This window comes from Macaca nemestrina, chromosome 13 (assembly GCF_043159975.1).
Source record: "Macaca nemestrina isolate mMacNem1 chromosome 13, mMacNem.hap1, whole genome shotgun sequence".
NCBI classification, from domain to species: domain Eukaryota; kingdom Metazoa; phylum Chordata; class Mammalia; order Primates; family Cercopithecidae; genus Macaca; species Macaca nemestrina.
Window position 1 is genome coordinate 43438111 of NC_092137.1, and position 26441 is coordinate 43464551.

At 41.2% G+C, this 26441-nt stretch overlaps 1 protein-coding gene across 11 annotated transcripts in view; it reads right to left on the reverse strand.

The window, feature by feature from the left end:
* Nucleotides 1–26441, reverse strand: part of LOC105464931 (THADA armadillo repeat containing) — a 356256-nt gene that overhangs the window by 66807 nt on the left and 263008 nt on the right. For all 11 annotated transcript variants that reach the window (XM_071076636.1, XM_071076633.1, XM_011713068.3 and 8 more), the window contains one exon: nt 22922–23016. In XM_071076636.1, coding sequence (XP_070932737.1) covers nt 22922–23016 — 95 coding nt within the window. The remainder of the gene's footprint in view (nt 1–22921; nt 23017–26441) is intronic.

A 26441-nucleotide genomic window follows, 5' to 3' on the forward strand; every position in this document is an offset into this window, starting at 1 on the left:
ATTGGCTTACCAGACAGCATTTAAGTGATACGCATTTACAGCTAATAAAACACTGTTTATATTTATCATCTCATTATAACTCAGAGAATTCTGCCAACTTCTAGAAAAGTAACATAAACATAATGCAAATGTAAAACATTAAGGTAACAGAAAAATTTATTTGAAATTGAAAATTTGCATAGACTTGCAATAATTCGAGATTTAAAAATATACAATATTTATGTAACACATCAAATTGTTTCAAAGTCTGCCACAAGGGGCAAAACGGGGACTGGACTTGGGCTCCAATATGATGGGATCCCAGGGAGGCCATCATCTGGGGTTGCAGACAAACCTCTTTTTTTTTTTTTTTGAGACAGAGTCTCACTCTGTCGTCCAGGCAGGAGTACAGTGGTGCAATCTCGGCTCACTGCAACCTCCACCTCCAGGGTTCAAGCGATTCTCCTGCCTCAGCTTCCTGAGTAGCTGGGATTACAGGTGCGTGCTACCACGCCTGGCTAATTTTTGTATTTTTAGTAGAGACAGGGTTTTGCCATGCTGGACAGGCTGGTCTCAAACTCCTGACCTCGTGATCCGTTCGCCTCAGCCTCCCAAAATGCTGGGATTACAGGCGTGAGCCACCATGACTGGCCACACCTCTACTCTTAACTCAGACATTGCAGAATTCCCAGCTCACAAGGAGGCACCTTTTTATTTTTAAATTTTTTTTGAGACAGAATCTCCCTCTGTCACCCAGGCTGGAGCACCGTGGCACAATCTTGGCTCACTGCAACCTTGGCCTCTCCGGTTCAAGTGATTCTCCTGCCTCAGCCTCCAGAGTAGCTGGAAATACAGGCATGCGCCACCACACCCGGCTAATTTTTGTATTTTTAGTAGAGACAGGGTTTAACCATGTTGCCCAGGCTGGTCTCAAACTCCTGACCTCAAATAATCCACCCACCTTGGCCTCCCAAAGTGCTGGGATTACAGGTGTGAGCCACTGAGCCCAGCCAGGCAGGCATCTTTATAAAGCAGTGAGGGAAACCCTGGGCAGTTGGGATCTTCAACCTCTGTGTCATCTCTGTTTCAGTGTCTAAAAACCGAATCTCATAATAATTTAATAATAAGAAGAGCACAGTACTATCGTCTCCAGGTACCATTTCCCTATCCTTCCTACCCACTGCTGCTAGAGGACAACATTATATTCAAAAGGAATTTCATTTGTTTGGCACAGTCAGAAATACGGCTCAGAAATCTGCTCTTAAAATTATAATTAACAACAGGAAGAACTATCTGGGTTGTTCTAGATATAGTCCAGGCTGAGTGTAAGTGTAGTCTGCTGGACTTGAGAGGTGGACACCCAGACCCACTTGCCTGGTCTGGGGCCTTAAGAAGGGATGATATCACCAGGAAGCCAGGGAATGAAGGCACTACCCAAAAGAAGGAGGAGATGGGGAGCAAGCACGCTGATGAGGTAAATGAACGGAGACATTCCTTAGGGACTTCTTGACCTACACTGCCTGTGACTTCAGTATTAACTTTGTAAGTATTTCCTAAGCATATACAGGTTGAGCATCTCTAATCTGAAAATCTGAAATCTAAAATGCTCTAAGATCAGAAACTTTTTACGTGTTGACACGGTGCCACAAGTGGAAAATTCTGCATCTGACCTAATACAGTCAACACACAGATGCAGTTTATTCAGTGTCCCCAAGGGAAAAATAAAATCACCTTCCAGTTATATGTATAAGGTATGTATGAAACATAAATGAATTTTGTGTTTAGATTTGGGTTCCATCCCCAAGGTATCTCATTATATATGCAAATATTAAAAAAAAAAAAAACCCAAACCTGAAATCTGAAACATGTCGGGTCCCAAGCATTTTGCGCAAAGGATGCTTAACTGTATTAGGTACTTGGGAGATGCAGAGATGCAGAGCTGAGAAAGAAAAAGATCTGCTTCAAAGAGCTTTAAGACCAATGGAAGGACAAAGAACAAGTACACAATAATAACTATAAAAATCCGGCTGGGCGCAGTGCCTCACACCTGTAATCCCAGCACTTTGGGAGCCTGAGGCGGGCAGATCACCTGAGGTCAGGAGTTTGAGACCAATCTGACCAACATGGTAAAACCCCATCTCTACTAAAAAAATACAAAAATTAGCTGGGCATGATGGCAGGCGCCTATAATCCCAGTTACTCAGGAGGCTGAGGCAGGAGAATCGCTTGAACCCAAAAGGTGGAGTTTGCAGTGAGCCAAGATATGGCCACTGCACTCCAGCCTGAGCAATAGAAGAGACTCTGTCTCAAGAACACCACCACCAACAAAAACCTATAAAAATCACAAAATGTTTAGTGTCCTAAAATTGTTATTAATAAAAGCTGAAATTTGGGCTGGGCGCGGTGGCTCACGCCTATAATCCCAGCACTTTGGGAGGCCAAGGTGGGCAGATCACCCAAGGTCAGGAGCTTGAGACCAGCCTGACCAACATGGCGAAACCCCATCTCTACTAAAAATACAACAATTAGCCAGGTATGGTGGTGCATGCCTGTAATCCCAGCTACTCGGGAGGCTGAGGCAGGAGAATTGCTTGAACCTGTGAGGCGGAGGTAGCAGTGAGCCGAGATTGTGCCACTGTACTACAGCCTATACAACAAGAGCAAAACTGTCTCAAGAAAAAAAAAATGCTGACATTTGTTGAGTATTTACGTGTCATGTACTGTTATGTAATTATAACATATTACATACCCATGATTTAATGCTATGAATAAAAATTACTTCTATTTTATTTATTTTTTTGAGACAGAGTCTCTGTCACCCAGGCTGGAGTGCAGTGGCACCATCTCGGCTCACTGCAGCCTCTGCCTCCCAGGTTCAAGCAATTCTCCTGCCTCAGCCTCCCAAAGTGTTGGGATTACAGGCGTGAGCCACTGTGCCCGGCCAAAAATTACTTTTAGAATTTATACTTGTTGATATTATTCGGAGCACCTAGACAAGTATTAACTCATTAATGAGGTAGGCTCTATTATTATTATTATCATTCCCATTTTACAGATGAGGAAACAGAGAGGTTACTTGCTCAAGGTCACTAAGGAAAAGGTAGGTAAAGAGAAAACACACTAAAGCCATACGAAAGACCAAAATGAATGTGATGGCACTGATATTCTACTGGAAGAAATGGAAAATGGGCTTTCAAGAGGGAACACAATTTAAGGTGGGCCCTGAGGTTGCACAGGTGCCTCACTGGGAGAGGAGAGGAAAGGGCAAAAGTGCCAGGGAGAGTTAGGAGAGAACAGGCACAAAGAGACCTTTAAATAAGTTTGCTGAATTAATGTGTCAACAGAGGAGCACCAGGAGAGGCTAGATCTAGAGCCCAAAGGGAGACAATTATCAAGTGATATTCATTTAGGCACCTTCTCCAAACTGCTGCTTGGAAAACATATTCTGTTTGTGTAGCAACTCTGACTCAAGGAGATGCCCTGAAGGGCTTGTGAAACCACGAACTGCTACCTCGACCTCACCCCAGAGTTTCTGATTCTGGAGGTCCTGGGATGGGGCTGATGATTTGCATTTTCAACAAGATCACAGGTGAAGCTGCTGCTGCTGATCCAGGTATTTGAAACACCACTGCCCTCAAGTGAAGGTAATGACTAAGGATATTAAAACCACACATGCCTGAATCCCACTCTTGTAGATTCTGATTCAGTTGGTTTCAAATTGGGCGCAGACAGCTGTAATCTTAAGAACTGGCAGGTAATTCTGCTCTGCACCCCAGCTGAGAACCACACTCCTCAGGGCCAACTTTCACGCGGGCTGGCAGGGTTTATGGGTGGGTAGGGCGCTGGAGTTCCAAGCAGAGCATGGCTGATTCCAGCGCAGGACTTCACAGTAGTGAAGAACTAGAAAATTCACCATGCCCCAATTTCTCTTTCAAATAAAAACACCAAAGGAGAGAAAATAACCAAGAATTCAAAAGAATGAATCCGCACTATAAATGTTCCTGGCAGGCAGGCCGGCCACCTGGCCAGACCTTCAGCAATGTAAACACTGGCTCGCTACGTGCAGGTTCTGCTCTAGGTCTAGATGTAGAAGTGAATTAGACCCAGCTTTGCTCTCATGGAGCTCCAACTGGGTGGGGACCACAGGAACCACATTCCCCTATTCCATCTCAGTACCCAGAGGGAGAGGGTCTCTAGGTGGAACAGAAGGTTGGAGGCAGGAATGTCCAATACTTCAGCATAAGCTACTGCAGCAACTAACAAAGAAATGCTGCTTTTCTCTTACACAGTGGTTCTCAGCCCAGGAAGCCACTACATTCATCTGAGAGCTTTAGAAAAATACTTATGTCAGGGGACACTTGACCACATCTCTGGGGTGAGATCTGGCAGTCTAATTTTAAAGTGACCTAGGTACAGCAGGGACTGACGGCTACTGTTTCAGTGGTAAAGTCTGTTTCCCACTGCAGGGAGAGTTCATCAAAGGGTTTTCACAACCAAGACTTTTCCCTGGTGCAACAACATTTGTGTCCTGCCATAAAGAGTCTAGATGCACATGTGGTACTTATTTTCATTTCTATGAGTGCCCTTCGTTGTAGGACACAAATAACTGAAGTTAGATCCAGTCTGAAGTTTAGCAGCCTTCATCTTTAGCAGACTGTAATTTTTCAACCTTCTTTGCCTTTTTATTAAAAAAAAAAAAAAAAGAAAAGAGACGGTTTATTACAAGCTGGTCTCGAACTCCTCGGCTCAAGTGATCCTCCCACATCTGTCTCCTGAGTACCTGGGACTACAGGTGCATGCCACCACACCCATCTGAAATCTTACCTTTTCTACTTGCAACCTCAACTTTGATTGATTTGGGTTTCTTCTTTGTTGGAAAGTCCAAATGTTTGAGTGAAAGAATGAAGTTTCTGTTTTAATGGCCCCATCATATTTTTCCTAAGTTAGAGTGATTTTTTTCTAACTCTTCCTGGCTGGAGCTTTTTTCAGCCCTCCTTATTTGGAAAGTCTTTGCACTTTCCCACCAGTGCAGTCATCTCAGCCACTCAAGTATGTGTGACTGATTCTTGCATCCAATTTGATTTCATTTTTGGAATTAACGTTTTTTTTTTTTTCACTCTTCGGAGCAAGTATATTTCTGGCCTTCAAGGGAATGGCTGAATGGCTGGATTCACATGGAAGGACAATACCTCCTACTGTGCCATGTCCTGGTTCCCTGGAGAAGTAATTCCTAAAGAAATGTCACAATGTGGCAGACTGGTGTAAGTTGCCAGCTTATATTTTGCAAAGGATGTTAAAAACCTACTATTATCATTTCATGAAACAAAGTCTCTTATGCTCCAAAAGGGAAAAAACCATAGTGTCATCATAAAAGATAATTTAAAGAAATTTGTTTTTAAGAAAAAGATGTAGCCAGGCATCGTGGCATGCACCTGTAGTTCCAGCTAGCTGGGAGGCTGAGGGAGGAGGACTGCTTGAGCCCAGGAGTTTGAAGCTACAATGTGCTATCAGCACACCTGTGAATAGCCATTGCACTTCAGCCTGGGTAATGTAGTGAGACCCCATCTCTAAAAACTAAAAACTAAGGAAAAAAAAAAAAGACAAATTTGCTATAGTATCATTTTGCTATAGTTTCCTTGTGCCATGGGCTGGTGAAATCACCAGGAAGCAGCACTAGTGAATTACAGCTTTGAAGAAGTTGATAAAAGCTTCTTGAGGCTAGTCTGTTTGGATGGCATAACTATTAGGAACCTCTGTTCTCAGGAACAAACTGAAGGAACTTTGCAGAGTCCTTCGTGGCACTAAGGAGTGTCTTGCATGAAGGAGTATGGTGGCCCACTCACACAATTCCTTTGGTAATATCACATGTGTTATCTTAGTAGTTTTTGGTTCTTTGTTAGGTTGGAGATTCCAGTGTAATGTCTGCAACCTAACAGTCACTGTGAAAGTTAACTTTAGATATCAAAACTGCCACTCCCTAACTAACCAAGGGAGAGTGCTAATTCAACAGGCTGCTGAAAGAGGATTTAACAGTAGCACAGACCTTGAGCAGGGATGGCATCATACTTAGCATGTTCTGTTCTATTATTTAGGGCAGTCTGTCTCCTCCCAAGAGGAGAAGCATAACCCCAAAGGGAAGGCCGGTGGGCCATTCACCTTTGCTCTTCTGAGCTATTCATATAGGTTTGTTAAATTTTAAAAAAATCAATATAATTTTTCAAAGGTGCACGTTAATCTAAATAGCTTTAGCAAGGGCATTCTGAAAAAAAAAAGTAAATAATATTACCACATAATTATGGATACAGTGAAGTTACACCATAACAGCATTTAATTTAGGTGAATTTAACTTTAGGTGTGGCCAGGGGTGGAGGAGGAATAATAATTAGAGAGGGCAGTTTCCCCTGGCATTTCAATCAGTGATCAATGTCCCATGTAGGGTTGCTGTACTGTTACCTCAGACCAGTGGTTCTCAAACTTTAGCTGCTCACCCCGAGTTTCTAATTCAGTAAGTCTGGGGCAGGGTCACCCAAAAGTTACATTTCCTAATTAAATTTCCAGATAATGCTGATGCTGCTGGTGCAGGGACTGCACTTTCTTTTTTTTTTTTTTGAGACGGAGTCTTGTTCTGTCGCCCAGGCTGGAGTGCAGTGGCGCGATCTCAGCTCACTGCAATCTCCGCCTCCCAGGTTCACGCCACTCTCCTGGCTCAGCCTCCGGAGTAGCTGGGACTACAGGCGCCCGCCACCACGCCCGGCTAATTTTTTGTATTTTTTTAATAGAGACGGGGTTTCACCGTGTTAGCCAGGATGGTCTCTATCTCCTGACCTCGTGATCCGCCCGTCTCGGCCTCCCAAAGTGCTAGGATTACAGGCTTGAGCCACCGCGCCCGGCCAGGGACTGCACTTTCAGGGCCTCCACCTCAGACCATCTGAGATCATCCATGCTTTCCATAGTGCAAACATCTTGCTATGCATTGAATGTGTGTAATTCAAGTGTTTAATGGTATTTGTTTTTGTACACCATGGCCCTTCATCATAAGTCAACCCCTTCTTCTAGTATTCAACCAAAGAGCTCCTGCATATTATACAGTTCCTGGCCTTCTGATTGTCTTGTGCCAAAATAAAAAGGGCAAGAAAGAAAAAATGTAAGGCCCAGAATGACAACATTTTCTTGGTCCCAGCAAAGACGGCTATGGGGGAGGCAAAGTCCCAGTAATCAGACACAACTTGTTCTATTTAGAAGCAGCAGTCAGTATCCGTGAAGGCAGAAAGATCCTCCTCAGGACTGAAAAGACCAACCCAACAACAAAAAAATGGTTTCACTACTACAAAGTGTCACTTATAAGGATACTGTGCAAATGGCAGTGATACTGGTTGTGCCACCATGGAAGGTCACCTGCCACAAAGTCTCAGAAGAAGATTCCTCATTCTGTCTGAACTTGCACATGTTGCTCCCTCTGCCTCAAAGGAATGAATGAATGAACAAACGAGTGAATTTCTCCTTTGCAGACATAATTGTTCTAAAGTTTTCTCTATCTTCTCCTTTCTCTCCCAGTATCTCCAACCTCCTTTAAAAAATAGCAGATGAAAAAATACAGAGCAGGCTTCATTTTTTTTTTTTTTTTTTTTTTTGAGATGGAGTCTCACTCTGTTGCTCAGGCTGGAGTGCAGTGGCACAATCTTGGCTCACTGCAACCTCTGCCTTTCGGGTTCAAGTGAGTCTCCTGCTTCAGCCTCCCGAGTAGTCGGGATTACAGGCGCCAGCCATCAAGCCGGGCTAATTATTGTATTTTTAGTAGAGACAGGGTTTCGCCATGTTGGCCAGGCTGGTCTCGAACTCCTGACCTCAAGTGGTCCGCCCACCTCAGCCTCCCAAAGTGCTGGGATTACAGGCATTAGCCACTGTGCCTGGCCCAGACTTCACTTTCAATGCATAGGGAGACAGCCTGCTTTTTCTATTTCAAAGAATTGTAGCATTGGTCAGAGCTCTGTAATCAGATCCAACAAAAGTTTTTATCTGAAATGGTGGATAAACTGGTTCTAAAAATAATCACACATGATAATTTGTACACTCTTAATGTCGATGTCCTGTTATGCAATTTCTCAGTTAAAAAAATTATATTTTTAGAGAAAAGGAAACCATAGGAACAACAACAACAAAATAAAATGACTTAATAAATCTTGGCTTCTCCTTATCAAAGGGAAATTCCATTTTTCCATTTAATCCTTGACCCGCCCAGTAAACTGTAATCCTGACCTCAGGGGGCTCTTCCAGTTACAAACATGTTGAATGACCTGGTGGAGGGATTTGGAAACTAACTTTGTCTCACCCTGAACTAGTACTGGTTGTTTATTTCTTGCCCAGGTTTGTTTCTGGTTCTCTGAACCCCATCATCTCTGCTTACACAGGTGCGGCCCCCATCACACACACTCCTTGGAAAACATCCCTACTTTCCCTTGTCCCGGCATATTCTCAAAGGCATGTATTTTTCAAGTGTAGGATTCCCAATCGGCTGCTGAGGAAGGAGGATGTGCTTCCGACGATACTCTGAAGACTATCCTGGTAGCCCACAAAATCAAAACACATCCTCTCTGGCTTGGGAGACAGCAGAGCCAGAAGAGCTCAAAGGATCTGGGTAGGCTAAAGATGAGCTCACCAGGCCCTGGGTGGGACCCACAGCTTTTACTATTGCCTCCACCTACCATCCCATCTCAGCCTTTGCCCAACACAGAGAGGAAGTCCAGAACTACTGTGGATAAACACATGACAACTCAAAGACACAAACATAGTTAATTCTAAGCATACACTACTTCTGGTTTCCTTTCCTCTTTTCTTTCTCCTTTCTCCTTTTCCCTTTCCTTTCCTTTCCCGTCCCTCCTTCCCTTCTCTCTCTGTCTCTCTCTCTCAATCTTTCTCTTTTTGAGACAGGGTCTTACTCTTGTTACCAGGCTGGAGTGCAGTGGTATGACTGCAGCTCACTGCAGCCTTCCCGGGCTCAGGAAGTAATGGAAATGAGCCTGGGAGGTGATTCTCCCAACTCAGCCTCAGTCCCAGGGAACTGGGACTACAGGCACAAGCCCTCATGCCTGGCTAATTTTTTGTATTTTCTGTAGAGATGGGGTTTTGCCATGTTGCCCAGGCTGGTCTTGAACTCCTGGGCTCAAGCAATTCACCTGCCTTGGCCTCCCAAAGTGTTGGTACTACAGGTGTGAGGCATTGCGCCCAGCCTCCTTCTGGTTCTTTCGGTGAATTGGTCCTAAGAACAGGATTGGGAATCAGAAATTCGTCCACCATGACCCTGTTTAATTTAAACTCTAACTCACAAAGGACCTGGGGCTTCTCTTCCACACTTAGTCCATGGGATACTGCAAAACCAACTTGGGAGTCAATTGCTAACTGGGAAGATTCCTTTACATAATGGGCTTACTTCTGTTGCCTCACCTGTAATAAGAGACACTAGGATCACCCATCTCAGTCCCTTGCTAGTGCTACAATTTAGTTCTGGGAATGCCCCTGGGGTTGAGGGTCTGTAGAATCTAAGACTGAAGAGGTTCCTGGCACCAATGAATTGTAGACCAAATCATCAGTGATGTTGCAAGGTGTAGTATACAGCTGCTAGCAAAATCCAACAAAATCTGGTTGTACTAGGAGTGTTCCTATTTTAATGTGAAGTCCAGCCCCAATATGGAGAGAGGACTCAGGTTAATTCTGCCAGGTAATCAATGGAAATGAACCTGGGAGTCAGGATCCAGCTGCTTCCACCCGGGATATGATGGCCATTCATTTCTTTGTTCTTGCTATCAGTTTTATCTCTTGATAAGCTGCTGTTCTCCCAATGTTGGCTTTTTCTTGTAATGTGACTTTTCACAATTTTTATGACATTTTCCCCAATCCTCTGAGTGTATGATGCTCACTTTACAGTTGAAGAACCAAAAGGCTTCAAGACAAGGTGATAGAAGTGATTTTTGCTTCTGCCTATGAAAGATTAACCATTACAGGAATTGTCCTTCTACTATAAACAATTAGAAAACTGAAAAAAATGTATGAAATTATTGTTTTTAATCATTGGATATGAGCAATGCAAGACTCAACAAGAAGACAACAATAAGGCAAGCTTTACAATTGCCTAAGCTTACTGCCAAGAGGGAATTTCTAAGCCCCAGTACAGAGAGGAGAACTCAGAGCCCAGAGGTCTTGCTCAGTTGAAAAGATGAGAGATCAGAGTTTGGGAAGACTCAGGCAGCTGGAATTTGTGGGGTACAATACCGGAGATAACAAATCTGTATAGTGAGAGAGCTCTGGAGATCTGTAATCCAACCAATCCTAAGTAACTCAACTGTGTGCTAAAACAAAGTCCAACACTTTAAAGAATAAAACAAAAATCCAACACCCAACGACATAAAATTAACATTGTCTAGTATCTAATAAAAAATTTTAAGCGTGCAAAGAAGTGGGAAAGTATAATCCATAACCAGGAAAAAATTAATTTAAAAATATCCTAAAATGACAGCAATAATGAAATTAGAAATAAGAACATGAAAACAGTTATGTACGCCTGCTACATATGGTCAAGAATCTAGAGGAAGACTGAACATGATAAAGGGAGATATAGAAGATATAAAAAGGACACAAATGAAACTTCTAGAGATGAACAATACAATATCTAAAATTAAAAAAAATTCACTAGATGAAAATAGCAGTAGAGGCTGGGGATGGTGGCTCACATCTGTAATTCTAGCACTTTGGGAGGCCAAGGGAGGAGGACTGCTTAAGCCTAGGAGTTCAAGACCATTTGGGCAACATAGTGAGACCCTACATCATTTTTCTTAAAAGAAAATAGTAGCAGGTTATACATTGCAAAAGAAAAAGGTTGTGAATTTAGAGTCACAAAAGTTGAAGCTATCAAAAGTAAAACAGATTAAAAAAAAAAGAATGAGCATCAGCGATGTATGGGACAACTTTAAGTGACTTAATTTACATTTGAATGGAATCACAGAAAGAAAGGAAAAACGGGAAAAGATGGAGGAAATATTTAAAGCAATAATGGTGTTGGGGGCTGGGCACGGTGGCTCACGTCTGTAATCCCAAACTTTGGGAGGCCAAGGTAGGAGGAGTGCTTGAACCCTGGAGTTCAAAACCAACCTGGGCAACACAGCAAGACCCTGTCTTTACAAGAAATTTAAAAATTAGGGCATGGTGGCATGTGCCCGTAGTCCCACTTACTCGGGAGGTTGGGGTTGGAGGATTTCCTAAGCCCAGGAGTTTGAGGCTGCACTGAGCCATGATCGTGCCACCGCACTCCAGCATGGGAGACAGTGCAAGATCCTGTCTCTAGAAACGAACAAACAAACAAAAAATGATGCTGAAAAACTGGATATCCATAAGAAAAAAATAAAAAAAGAATGCCAACCATATCTCATGATACACATGAAAATTAACTTTGAGATAGATTACAGATCTAAATGTTAAATGCAGAACTACAAAACTTTAGAAGAAAAAGGAGGGAACATCTTTGTGACCTTGGAATAGGCAAGGACTTCTTAACTAGGGCATAAAAAGTATAAAACACACAAAAAAATGGATAAAGTTGACCTTATCAAAATTAAAAATGTCTGCTCTTCAAAAGACACTGTTAAGAAAATGAAAAGGCAAGTCACAGATTCACAGCCACAAATTCAAAGGAGTCCACAATAGAGCCTATTAGAGCTAATAAGTAAGTTCAGTAATGTTGCAGGATAAAAGATCAACATACAAATTATCAATTGTACTTCTATACAGTAACAATGAACAATCCAAAAACGAAATTAGGAAAATAATTCTAACAGCATCAAAATAGGAACAAATTATTTAATGAAAGATGTGCATGACATATATGCGCCATGAAAACTATAAAACACCCACTGAAATAAATTAAAGAGACCTAAATAAATGGAAAGACATTCAATGTTCATGGATTTAAAGACATCATATTGTTATGATGGCAGTACTCTTCAAATTCATCTACAGATTTAATCCCTATCAAGATTCTAGGCCGGGCGCGGTGGCTCAAGCCTGTAATCCCAGCACTTTGGGAGGCCAAGACGGGCGGATCACGAGGCCAGGAGATCAAGACCATCCTGGCTAACACGGTGAAACCCCATCTCTACTAAAAAATACAAAAAAAAACTAGCCGGGCGAGGTGGCGGGCGCCTGTAGTCCCAGCTACTCGGGAGGCTGAGGCAGGAGAATGGCGTAAAACCGGGAGGCGGAGCTTGCAGTGAGCTGAGATCCGGCCACTGCACTCCAGCCTGGGCGACAGAGCCAGACTCCCTCTCAAAAAAAAAAAAAAAAAAAAAAAAAAAAAAAAAGATTCTAGCTGGCTTTTTCTTTCCTCCCTCCCTCCTTCCCTTTTTTTTTTTTTTTTTTTTCAAAATAAGCTGATCCTAAAATTCATATGAAAATGCAAGGAACTCAGAATAGGCAAAGCAGTGTTGAAAAATGAAGAAAGAGGACTCACACATCCTGATTTCAAGTTACTATGAAGTAATGGTAATCAAGACAGTGTGCTCCTGGCATAAGGACAGATATACAGATCAATGGAATATAATTAAGAATCCAGAAACAAACCCCTAATTTACGGTCAACTGACTTTTTGACAAGGGTGTCAAGACAATTCAATGGAGAAAGGATAGTCTTTTTGAAATACAGTGCTGGGACAAATGGATAGTCACATATGCCAAAGGAATGAGGTTGAATCTGTACCTCATACCAGATATAAAGATTAAGTCAATATGGATCATAAACTTATGAACTAAAACTATAAAACTTCTAGAGGAAAACATGGGTGTAAATCTTTGTGACTTTGATTTTAGACATGAAATCAAACGCACAAGCAACAAAAGAAAAAATAGATACAATGGACTTCAAAACTAAAAACTTTTGTCCATCAAAGGACATTATCAAGAAAGTAAAAATCCACAGGAAGGGAGAAAATATTTGCAAACTGTGTATCTTATAAGGGATTAATATCTTGAACATAAAAAGAACCCTTACAACTTGAGAATAAAAAGACAAATAACTCGGCTGGGCGTGGTGGCTCATGCCTGTAATCCCAGCACTTTGAGAGGCTGAGGCGGGCAGATCACCTGAGGTAGGGAGTTCGAGACCAGCCTGGTCAGCGTGGTGAAACCCTGTCTCTACTAAAAATACAAAATTAGCCGGGCGTGGTGATGCATGCCTGTAATCCCAGCTACTTGGGAGGTTGAGGCAGGAGAATCGCTTGAACCTGGGAGGCAGAGGTTGCAGTGAGCCGAGATCGCGCCATTGTACTCCAGCCTGGGCAACAAGAGTGAAACTCCACCTAAAAAAAAAAAAAAAAAAAAAAATTTGTCTGGGCGCGATGGCTCACACTTGTAATTCCAGCACTTTGGGAGGCTGAGGCGGGTGGATCACTTAAGGTCAGGAGTCCGAGACCAGCCTGGCCAACATGGGGAAACCCCATCTCTACCACAAATACAAAAATTAGCTGGCCATGGTGTTGGGTACTTGTAATACCAGCTACTTGGGAGGCTGAGGCAGGAGAATCTCTTGAACTCGGGAGGCAGAGGTTGCAGTGAGCTGAGATCATGCCCACTGCACTCCAGCCTGGGCAACAAGAGCGAAATTCTGTTTAAAAAAAAAAAAAAAAGATAAATAACTCACTTAAAAATGCGCAAAGGATCTGAAGAGACCTTTCTTTGAAGATATACAAATGGCCAACTAGCATTAGAAAAGATGCTCAAGCTCATTAGTCATCAGGGAAATGCAAATCAAAAGCACAAAGAGATCCCAGCACTAGGATGGCTATTAATAAAACAGATGGACAATAAGAGTTGGTAAGGATATGGAGAAACTGGAAACTTCATACACTGCTGGTAAAAATGTAAGATGGTTGCAGACTCTTTGGAAACAATTTAGCAATTCTTCAAAAAGTTAAACTTAGAGTTGGCATATGGCCCAGACATTCCACTTCTAGGTAAATACCCAAGAGAATTGAAAACACAGGTCCCAGCAAAAACTTGCCCATGAACACTCATATCAGCATTATTCATAACAACTCCAAAGTGAAAACAACCCAAATGTCATCAAACTGATGAATGGATAAACAAAATGTGGTATCTTATACTGGAATATTATTCAGCCATAAAAAAGAATACAATGAACAACATGGATGAACCTTGAAAACATGTTAAGTGAAAGAATCTACACATGAAAGGCCACAAAGGTATGATTCCGTTTACATGAAATATCTTAAGTAAGCTTTCAAAAACTACTTGCATAAAAATTTAACTGACACGGGCAACTACTTTCAGATTATCTGTGATGAGCGGCTAGAGTTGGGAAAGGCAGGAACAGAAAATACTGAAACCACAGATGTGGCTGGACATGGTGGCTCATGCCTGTAATCCCAGCATTTTGGGAGGCCAAGGCGGGAGGGGTGCTTAAGCCCAGGAGTTTGAGGCCAGCCTAGGCAACAAAGGGAGATCTCTCTCTACAAAATCAAAAATCAAAAACAAAAACAAAAAAACCACTAGGTGGGCATGGTGGCATGTGCCTTGTGGTCCTAGCTACTCAGAAGGCTGAGGCAGGAGGATCGCTTGGGCCCACGAGGTTGAGGTGGCAGTAAGCCATGACTGTGCCACTGCGCTCCAACCTTGGGTGACAAAGCTGCAAAAAAACAAACAAAAATGAAATAAAAAATAAGAAATCACAGATGTTCTGAGACCCTAGTTGTTGACTAGAACAGTATTTCACTCTTGGGATGAAAATGTGGGTAGAAGGTTTCATGACACGGTTCTGCCACAGATACAACTCTCACATTATATGAGGGCTTTAACTTTGGTCACAGAAATGGACAGTGAATAGGGAGTCAGGAAAGCTCAACCTTTTCACTAACCAGCTGTGTAATCTTGGGTAAGTCACTTAAATTGCTATGATCTCTAAACTAAATTTCTAAAGAATTGTGGGTCTCTGTACCCAGCACGAGGTTTGGAATTAACAGAGTAAATACCACGTTAACCTAGCAATCTAATAACACACCCTATATTATTCTGACTTCTGAAAGACAGTTAGGAATCATCTGCTTATTTTAGAAGCTCACTGTTCCCTGGGAAAGATAATTTTGGCACAAGCAGCAGGTCAGATGACAGTTCCAGTGTTTTGGAGAAAACCAACTAATTTATTGACAACAAAGCCTTTTTTTTTTTCTCCTTAAAATTTCATAGCTATAGGCCCAGAAATACAAAGTCCCCAGAAGACTCTCAAAATATGTTCTCAATTCCTTTTTATTTCCCACCCAGAGCTGAGAGAATAGCGCCAACTATGTCATATTAAACACATCTGCATCCAACACTGATAAAGTGCATGACCGAGGAACAGATAAGAATTGTTTTCAATTTGTTCAAATGGAAATAGTTAAATTTAACCTAATTAGACCAAATAATCAAAGCAGGTGTTTTTAAGATGCCAGTTTGTTTTCATTCTCTGTAATTGTTCAGCTATATTTCCCAGGAACTTAGGTAAAGGAAATTAATATGTCATAAAAATCACTGACCTATTTATTCATGTCACACATGTATTATTCATGTTTTAGGCAGTACAAATACAGGACATTGCTGAACATTTCTCACAGATTTTTACCATTTAAGCATCATCAACATCTAAGCTGGCCTGCAGGGGGGCTTATGTTACCTAACTTCCATTATAGAAACACAAGCAGTAATAAATGAGAGCCTGTCTTCTAATCGTACACTGATCTACAGAGCACACTGACTTGGCATTTAGACTATTTAGGGTTTCTGACTCCACTTGCACAAGTTGGTCACTTTTAAGACATTTAAAAGAAAAATAATAACAATAAAAGTTATATTCCAGTTAAAACAAAAGTTTATTGCACTTGGCAGAATGATAAGATCTGAGCTATAAATTCCAACTAACAAACCACAAAATGTAGTCACCAGCAGCCTGGTATTAGGAAGTGTTTTGTGCAGTGGCCATAGGTCCACTTTCCAAGGGAAAAAGGGCAGGTGGCTGCCCGGGAGCAGTCAAGCGTGCTCTTTCTAATACCACGCTCCAGTCCTGGGTAGGCTCTCGTATCATTCCACACACCCTCAGGATGGGAAACAGAAACACAAGCAAGAAAGGCCCTATAAAAGCCTGTGATGTGGAAGCTCCTGAAAAGGGGATCCCTCTCTGAGGCCTCAGGGTTCTGCAGCAGGGACAGAAGCCTGGGAAGCTGAGTCCCCAAAGAGGGTTCTCAGACTCCCTTCCCTAAGTGAGTGACTGGTGTTTCCTGACTGTGGCCCTGGTTATGCTGCGGGGCCACAGTGCGGGCAGCTGGAGAGCTCAGGATCCGCCACCTTAGCACACATGGAACACTGGGCACATCTTGCTATGCCTCAGTTTCTGTGTGTCTATGATGAAGGAACATTAGTACTTTCTTCATTAATGCACATAAAATGCTTGGCAGTGGTTGGCATAGAGACAGATGCTCAATAAATGTTGGCCATTATTATTATAACCCCCCACAAGGAGGATGAGATTAAAAACAATGTTTCCTAAAAATGAGAGTATAATGGGCATTCTATCCACATTTCAGGGGTAGGAAAACTACCTTCTGAGGTCACTTACATGAAGTGTATGGATGGACAAATCCTTATCAACCTAAAACATTTCTATCTATGATTGCTAATGTCATTTCTTTTAGGATTAATTAATCCTCACGAGTCATATTTCAATATATTATACATACACGTAATTATAAAAGAACCAAGTTGCATAAAATTTATAAAATGGAGACTAGGAAAGGAAACACCCACTCATAAACCCACCAAGAGAGATTAAAATGAAAGTCTGAAAGTGCAGGTAGGTATTTATTTAAATACTTGGTAAAAGAAAATGTTCAATTCAACAGTTGTGACAGACACAATTTCAAGGGGTGTGGGCATAAGAGAAACAGAAAGTCCATCTCAGAGTAAAAGGGGTAAATATTTAGTCAAGTCTTAGATGGTATTTCTGTAAACAGAAATTTCAATGGAAAATTTCCAACTTGAGAGCAAATAATTTAAGATGGGTTTAAAATAAGAATTAAAGCTCTTGTCTCCATGTCGTTGCCCAGCCTGAAACCCAGCCCTCTGAGTCCTTGTGGCAGTTCGGCTTTTTCTTCCTTGTTCCCTCAACTACAACTGGACACTATAATTTTCTTTCCATTCCAGCAGGAAACTGATATATACTAATGATGACAGCTGGATTCAGAAGAGGAAAAAGAATACAGGGGACAGAAAGTCCTTGTGGGTTTAAAACTCAAAACAAAACCCCCAGATTTGAAAATTTTAAAACCTAGTTAATGGCTGAGGAAACCTCAAATGATTGGGAAGCACTAAGATTAAAGTTTGAATTACACAAAACACACCATTATCTTAAGCTTTTCTAATCATCTTCTCTGCCTTTCTCCTTCACTGTTTTTCTCCTTGTTTATGCCCCTAGCCCTTCAATGTGGTTCTAAGATACGTTAGAGGTAGGAAAAGCCTTCCAAGGTCATTTACAGAATAGGATTGGAGAGGGGATGAGCAGATGCTCTTCCATCCAAAAAAGTTTCCCTGAAATTGTTATTACTACATTTCCTTTGGAATAATCAATCCCTTTCAAGATTCACATTTAAATATATTTAATTTAAACATATGTATATACACATATATGAACGAAACAGAATTATGTTTCATAAAATTAGTAAAATAGAAAATAAGAGAAGGAATCTCCCCTGTAATCCCACCATTGTAAAATAATTACTTTTACCATAGCGCTGCCTTTAATTCTAGTCTGGTCGTGGTCCTCCATTCCCCACTCCCTACCTCGCAAACCTCTAATACTGATTATCAAAATGGCTGGGCAAAGGCAAAGTGAATGAATTTCTAGTTACATTCTTTTTTTTTAGAGACAGGATCTTGCTTTGTCACCCAGGTTGGAGAGCAATGGTGTGATCACAGCTCAATGCAGCCTTGAACTCTTGGGTTGAAGGGCTCCTCCTACCTCAGCATCCTGAGTAGCTGGGATTCTACAGGCACATAATACCACGTCCAGCTAATTAAAAAAAAAATTCTGTAGAGATGGAGTCTTGCTATGTTGCTCAGGCTTATCTTGAACTCCTGGCGTCAAGCAATCCTCCTGCTTTGGCCTCCCAAAGTGCTGGGATTACAGGCGAGACATTGCATCCAGCCAGTTACATTATTTTGGAGTGACACTAGGAACTTGGTTCCATAAGGGTCCTAAAAATCTGGTAAGGATGAGGACAGAGAAAGAAATGTCACATTGTCTTTAAAACCACACAGTCCTACTCTCTGTCTTATATTGTCCAATGAACTCCTTTGTCTACGGGGTCAAATTCAGGCTCCTTGGACTTTGGCCTATGAATGAGGCCTTCCATGACTGAGTTTCTGCCTCCCCAGCCTCACCAGTCACACCTGCCTGGCCTTGAACCCAACCCTCCAGTCGCCATGTCCCTAGTGCTTTGAAGGCTGTGCTGATTTGTACCCTTACAGCTTTGGCCATACTTCTACCTCTCTCTGTAATACCCACCTCCACCTTGCCCATCCTGGTGAATCTCTACCCACTGTCAAAACTCTGTTCAACCATCTCCTCTTCAAGGAAGTCTTTCCTGTCCTCTCAAGTAGAAATGATCTAACTTTCTTTAGTGCCTCAAATGTGTCCCATACATACTTCCTTTAATATAGCATCTGAAAAATCCTTCATTGTACCTACTTATAAGCCCAAGGCATATTCATCTCTATCTCCAGATATAAGTGTGCAATGTATCCCTGAGGCTAGCAGGTCTGATGAATGAAAAAATAAATAAAAAAGAAAAAAAAATGATCTTTTTCTGGATCAGAGGGACAGGGGCAACCCTAATTGAGTGGACTCCTGACATTCTAAGTCAGGTATTTCCCAGTGCTTTCCTAGGAAAGCAGGCATTTCTTCTTTCCTGAAGATGTTTAAAAATATGAGAACAGTGAAGGTGAGGAGGTGAATACAATGCTGCCTGGCTACAGGAGACTGGATTAGATGCATAGCTTCCAGTGAATAATAATGACAATAGGCCGGGCGTGGTGGCTCACACCTGTAATCCCAGCACTTTGGGAGGCCGAGGCGGGTGGATCACCTGAGGTTGGGAGTTCGAGGCCAGCCTGACCAACAAGGAGAAACCCCATCTCCACTAAAAATACAAAATTAGCTGGGCGTGGTGGTGCATGCCTGTAATCCCAGCTACTTGGGAGGCTGAGACAGGAGAATTGCTTGAACCCAGGAGGCGGAGGTTGTGGTGGGCCGAGATTGTGCCGTTGCACTCCAGCCTGGGCAACAGGAGTAAAACTCCATCTTAAAAAAAAAAAAAAAAAAAACGACGATCATATTAATAAGTTAATATTTACCGAGCATTTATTCTGTGCCATGCAAAGCACATTCTTCACATAGAGCTTTACATGTATAAGCTGACAACCACTCTAAGATATAGATCTTACTGTCCCCTTTTACAATGGAAACAATGTGTCTTAAAGCAGCTAAATAACTTGCCTAAGGTCACAAACTTAGTAAATGGCAGATCTAGGATTCAAACCCAGAGGTTTGGCTTCAGTCTATGTGGTATACTTCCTACTGTGGGCTTTGTGAGCTAATAATGGAGGCAGATATATATTTACATACACACATAAACATCTTGCTTGAATTCAGAAAATGAATTCACATCTATTTGATACATGAGTTTAAATAAAATCTATATTTTCATAACACCTGTTACTATTTTAAAAACTGAGGAAAACTGAATTTCAATCAAACAGTTAATAAATTCATTTAATGAGGGCCTACTATGTGCTTAGACGACAAATAATCTAAGACATGGTCCATTCTTTCAAGGAGCTTATATGCTAAAACTATAATATCATCACATTATTTTGAAAGCATATTGAAATCTACACATCCAAATAAGTGATCGACTTATTTGGTGATATATTTATCTATTGCTCAACCTGTTTTGGGGAACAATTTATAAAACACACAAGAATACATTTCACTACATTAAACACAGTTTATTTTTATCCCAAACGGTGCTTTCCATCTCAATTGCCATTTTATTTGGTATTTGGTTATTTCCAAAAATCCATTCCATCCTCAAAGAAAGAAAATACGCTCCCACTGTTTGTGTGGATGTATTATATGAACATGCACATTCATACATATACATAAATACACACATATACAGTGATTTTATGAGGGCAATTCCCTGAGGACTGAATATAATTTGTGCTGTCTGATAAAAATGAGTCATATATACGTAATTTAAAATGTAAATGGCCACATTTTCCATCATTAATAATGTTACTTAATGTACCTTTTGAGTTCTTATGATGTCATTTACAATTCTTCCTATCTCTCCATTTGACAAAGTTAAATACATATATTTCAATGACAGTTTTATTTTTTCTTTGTTATTTTTCCTATTCTAGTTGCCAAATTTTATTTTTTCTTCTTCTTCTTTTTTTTTTTTTTTTGAGACAGGGTATCGCTCTGTCGCCTAGGCTGGAATGCAATGGCATGATCATAGTTCACTGCAGCCTTGAACTCCTGGGTTGAAGTGATCCTCCAGCCTCAACCTCCCAAGTACCTAGGCCTACAGATGAATGCTACCACATGTGGCTAATTAAAATTTTTTTTTTTTTTCGAGATGAGGCCTCACTACGCTGCCAGGCTAGTCTCAAACTTCTGGCCTCAAGCAATCCTCCTGCCTCAACCTCCCAAAGTGCTGGAATTATAGGCTTGAGCACCACATCTGACCTTAGTTGCCGCATTTTAAAAAGTAAAAGAAACAGGTAAAATTAATTTTGATAGTACATTTTAAATTTAATCCAATATGTCAAAAGCATTATCATTCCAACACATACATAATACAAAATTATTGAGAAATTTTATTTTTAACTCACACTAAGTCTTTGAAATCTAGTATGTATTTTACACTAACACAACATCTCATTTTGGACCAACCACATCTTCAGTGCTCAAGATCCACATGTGGCTAGTGGCTGTAGTACTGGATAGTGCAGGACAAAATATTTAGAGCTATGGTTGTCATACTAGAATAAAAACATCCTGTCCTTACATCTTACTCTGCAGAGTAACATCTTTAAGAGTAATATACAGATGCAAGTGAAATACTGTTATTAAACACAGCTTGTGAAAACAAGCTGTGATCTGTTTAATTAGGGTATAAACTCTAAATAATGTTAACAGCTTGGAGAAATGGATGGTTCAAAAAAGTTAAAGTCATCTTCAAGGAACTCAGCTCATCAGTAAAGGATGGGTAGTTGGGGAAGAAAGAAGGTATTTTACAACATACAAGGATTAACCATTCTAGGCAAAGAATAATGACACTAAATGAGCCAAGAAAAACTCAGTTCAAATAAACTAATGATTACAGTCAACCATAAACTGTCAGAATCCCAGTGAGTAGATTTGTAAGCAATGAATAAATCTGTTATGGCCAAAGCCCTTTAGATACATGGCAAGGAGGTATTATAAAGCTATATGGAATTTGGAACTGAAAAACAGAAATGGTGGAAATCTAAAGCAATTTACTTGGTAACATTGAATTCATAGTCTCTTTACAAACTTTGGACTCCAGTTAAATCAAGGGTTAGCTAAAGTAGATGCAACTCTGGGGTCCCTTACAGCCAGGGCGACCAGTAATTTATTATGCAAACCTGACCACTTTCAAGAGTAAAAGGGGGCACTATTAATAATTATGCTGGCATAAGAGGCATAAACTGGGATTCCTTTATAGCTATAAAGCCATATGATTTTACACTACAAAGAGGATACAACAGCTACCCCTATCCAGGGATGTGGAGTTGATGAGAGTCTAGCATGTTCTTATTACCTCTGCATGGCCACAGGGGTTTTGTGGGCTAATATACATTGATCCGGATGAGACGGTTTTGCATGCTCCCACCTCCCCCACCTCCCTCCTGCAAAGCATTTTAAATTGGTTTGAATTTGGGAACAGGGTTCCATATGAACAGAGCTGGACATTGACAGCCTGAATGTATTTACTGAAGACAACAAATCATTGACAGACTAAATGTAACAGAGGAAAGGTCTGGTCTGCTTGCACTCAGAATCTGACTTTGTAATTGTAGCCTCCTTTAGACAGGCCTAATCAATTAGAAGAGGCTGATTTTAACCAGTTGCAGGCTCATTACCCTGCATTCCAGTTTGTGTTGATGAAAATCAGTTTCAGTCCGTGGCCTGGAATTCATGTACAGCACTTCCTGCAGCCTCTTATATAAACACATCAAAAAAATTTTATTTAGAGTTGCCGTTTTCCCTTAAAAAAGAAAAACCACTTTGCAAATCATGATTAAAATAGAACAACTGTATGTGGATCTGGGGTCCATCCCCAGAAACATACATGACCAAGAAACATGTGGAAAGTCAGACCCTAAGGCAGCAACTCATAAGTGCATTGGTGTAGGGGTCGATTTGAGAAGAGAGTCTCAAATACCCAGCATCAAATGAGCCCAGCTCAGTTATCTCCACAGAATGGAACAGAATGAACTCGCAGCTATTCAAAATAATGACATTTCAAAGAAAATACGTAAAATAGAAAAAAGCCAGGGTTAGAGAAGCACAGAGGGTATCTGAGTAGAGTTCACTCTTCCCTGAATGACCAACTAGAAAATAAACGGCAAACTTCCAAATAAACAAGAACAAGTTTTCCTAAGAAACTTCCATGAGGGAACTATATAACACTGTTTAATTTTGATGTGTGGTTAGTCTTACAAAAGTAGAAGGTGGAGCAGTGTGTGGCAAAGTCACTCAAAACCCCATCTACATTTCAAAGATGTGTAACCATTCCAAAATATAGTATAACTATGAATCATACCTGGCTGGTTGTCCTTTACAGATTTGTTGAGGCAGCAAGTCAACAGGAAGAGAATATCAATATATACAGCTCTGGTCACCAAACATGGATTTTGCCTAGAAAGGTAAAGAACAGAATATAAATTGAGATTTTCTCTCCCTTAGGTCTGGGTGTCAGGAAGGAGAACATGGGTATTTTCTATGGTATAGGATGGGGCTTAAGCAGCTATGGCAAATGGTAAGAAACGATGTACAATCATTGATGGCAAGAAAATAAGCAACTAATGTGAGAAAATGAAATCCTCGACCACATGATGGAGGCCAAGGCTATGTGTAGACAAAATAGATAAAAACTCCATGCTCTGGCTTCAAATAAAATAAAATGAAAACAAACACCAAGATCCTATCCTAGTTAGTTGAAGATGGGACAGAAGGGGTGGGGAGATGGTATTCTATTATTCTACACTCTTAAGTGTAGAAATTTGGGGAAAAAAAAAATCAGTCATGAAAATCAGATTTAGTATTTTGGAGAAGGAAAATTACACTCACATATTAAAAACTGTATCTGTGGACTTGAAATAACGAGCTGAACAACAGACAAATGGCAAGATTAACAAACACTGGAGATGACATTTTCCCCAATAAATGGATTTTTTTCTTCATTCAATATATGGAGCAGCTCTTTGAACCACATAGTAGAAATAGTAAGTGGGCTCAGATTTGGGGATCTGTATACAAAAGGAAGAAGAAAGACTTTGTTTTTAAGAACAGCACTGAAGGGCCTTGACTCTTGAGTGTCTTTGTCCATGAAAAGGCCGAAACATCTTTGGTGTACTAATAATACACTGTGAGTAGTAGAGACAGTAGGGACAGACCTACATTTGAGTCCTGGCTTTCCCACTTAGAATCTCTGTGACCTGAATCAGATTCCAGACCTGTAAAATGGGAACTATATTCTCATGTCTGCTATGGTCTGACTGGCCCTGCTAAAATTCATGTTCTAATGTAACGCTATTCCAACACTGTTACTAGGTAGAGCCTTTAAGAGGTGGTTGGGTCATGAAGGTGCTGTCCTCATGAATGAATTCATGTTGTTATCTTGGGATTGGGCTAGTCATTTGGAGACTGCGTTTGCTATAAGGACAAGTTTGGCCTGATTTCCTCTCTGTCTTGCGTGCTCTCTTCTGCCTTCACCCTTCAACCATGGGATGACCCTCACCAGATGCCAGAGCCATGCTCTTGGACTTCCCTGGCTCCAGAACCATGAGCTGAATAGACTTCTTAATAAATTATTTAGTCTGTGGTATTGTTATAGCAACAGAAAATGGACTAAGACAGCCTTACTGTGAGTCACTGTGAGTGTTCAATGTGGCACAGTAAACTTAAAATGCCCACCTCAGTGCCTGGCCATGGTAGATGTTCCAGAACAGTTCATTCCCTGCCCTTCTCTACTTCCAACACAGGATTAGGGGATGGCATTCAAATTGGCACAAGTGTTCTGGCTAGTGAGTTTCCATGTGTCTTAAACCTGAAATCCATCCTTCTCATTTCCTATAAATTAACAGTTTAAAAATTTCCCTAAAGTTTATTCACACCTCTATCCTGAATTGTCTATATCTGGAGCTGGTGTATGTCTAACATGAAAAATAGGTATCAGATACTTTTTTTTTTTTTTTTTTTTTAAGACAGAGTCTCACTCTGTCACCTAGGCTGGAGTACAGTGGCATGATCTCAGCTTACTGCAACCTCCGCCTCCTGGGTTCAAGTGATTATCCTGCCTCAACCTCCCAAGTAGCTGGGATTACAAGGGGTAAGACTGAAAAACAGAGGCTGGTTAAGAGTATGCTGGTGGTCCAGGCGTGGTGGCTCACGCTTGTAATCCCAGTACTTTGGGAGGCCAAGGCGGGTGGATCACTTGAGATCAGGAGTTTGAGACCAGCCTGGCCAACATGGTGAAACCCGTCTCTACTAAAAATACAAAAATTAGCTGGGCATGGTGGCGGGCACCTGTAGTCCCAGCTACTCGGGAAGCTGAGGCAGGAGAATCACTTGAACCTGTGAGGCAGAGGTTGCAGTGAGCTGAGATCACGCCACCATGCTCCAGCCTGGGCAACAGAGCAAGACTCTGTCTCAAAAATAAATAAATAAATAAATAAATAAATAAATAGGTAACACATGCAAAAATAATTGAAAAAGTACAAAAGGACATGCAATGAAAATGAAGCCCCTTTTCCACAACCCTACCCCCTGCCCATATACTGTTCCCCTGAGGCAACCGCTACTACTACTTTCTAGCATATCCTTCCAAGCACATTCTATTCTTTTATAAGCATCTATCTGCTACCCACCTTTTTATATAAATGGTGGCTTACTATATACTAGGTTCTGATCATCACTCCTTTTCACTAATATATTTCGGGATACCATTCTATTAAGAACATAGAGATTTGCTTAATTTTCTTTTCTTTTTCTTTTCTTTTTTGTTTTGTTTTGTTTTGAGATAGGGTCTTGCTCTGTTGCCCAGGCTGAAGTGCAGTGGCATGATCATGGCTCACTGTAGCCTGAACCTCCTGGGCTCAAGTAATCCTCCCACCTCAGCCTCCCAAATACTTGGGACTACAGGTGCATGCCACCATATCCAGCTAATTTTTAAAATTATTTTTGTAGAGATAGGGTCTTGCTATATTGTCCAGCCTGGGGTTCTTTTTAACCCTGCCCCTACCTTTTATCTCTAGTTTACCCTGGAACTCTCAGTCTTAACTTCTTGCTGTTACTCTTCCATCCACTATGGAAAGCCCACAGTCTATGAAAACTTCAGTGATCTCATTCCCAATGGTAAGATTTCTACTGTTTAACAGTGGGGACTGCCCCCTGCTAAAGCGAGAGCCACTCAGGGAGGAAAGTCAGTGGCCTGAGAAAGCAGACAGGATGTCTCCTATGCATCCAGCCTTGAGCTAGGTGCAGGGAAGACATGCACAGGAGATGGCTTCTGACCTGAGAATTTTGTCTAATTTTGGAGACAAAAACAAAGACAAACTTTAGAACAGGATGTAAGGAGTTAAGCCAACAAACAAACAAACAAACAAACAAACCCACCAGGGTGGATTGGGGAAATGAAATTATACTTCCAACTGGGCCATGTAAGATGGGAAGAATTTAGAGACAAAGTTGATAAAGAAGGGCATTTGGAAAGAGGGTAAGAGATGTGACAGGGAATTCATTTGGCTTCTCCAGTCCCGAGGAGAGGCAGCTTGGGAAGATTAGAGAATGCGTTGAGAAGGTGGAAACGAGGGGAAGGCAGGTCAGGCTTTTAATTGATGGGATACTTCATGCTAACTGGGTGTTCCTTAGTGTAATAATGGACTGCCTGCTCCCATGTGGCCTCACAGAGTCATAGCTTTTTGCCCCAAATGCTTTTCTGGTTTTCTGTGGAGCCATACAGAGCCATAAAGAGAAGTTGTTGAGAAACCGGTTTGACTTTCAAGTCTCATGAGGAGCCTGGTTTCCATGAAATTTTCAGTTAAGTTAGCATATGTTTAAAA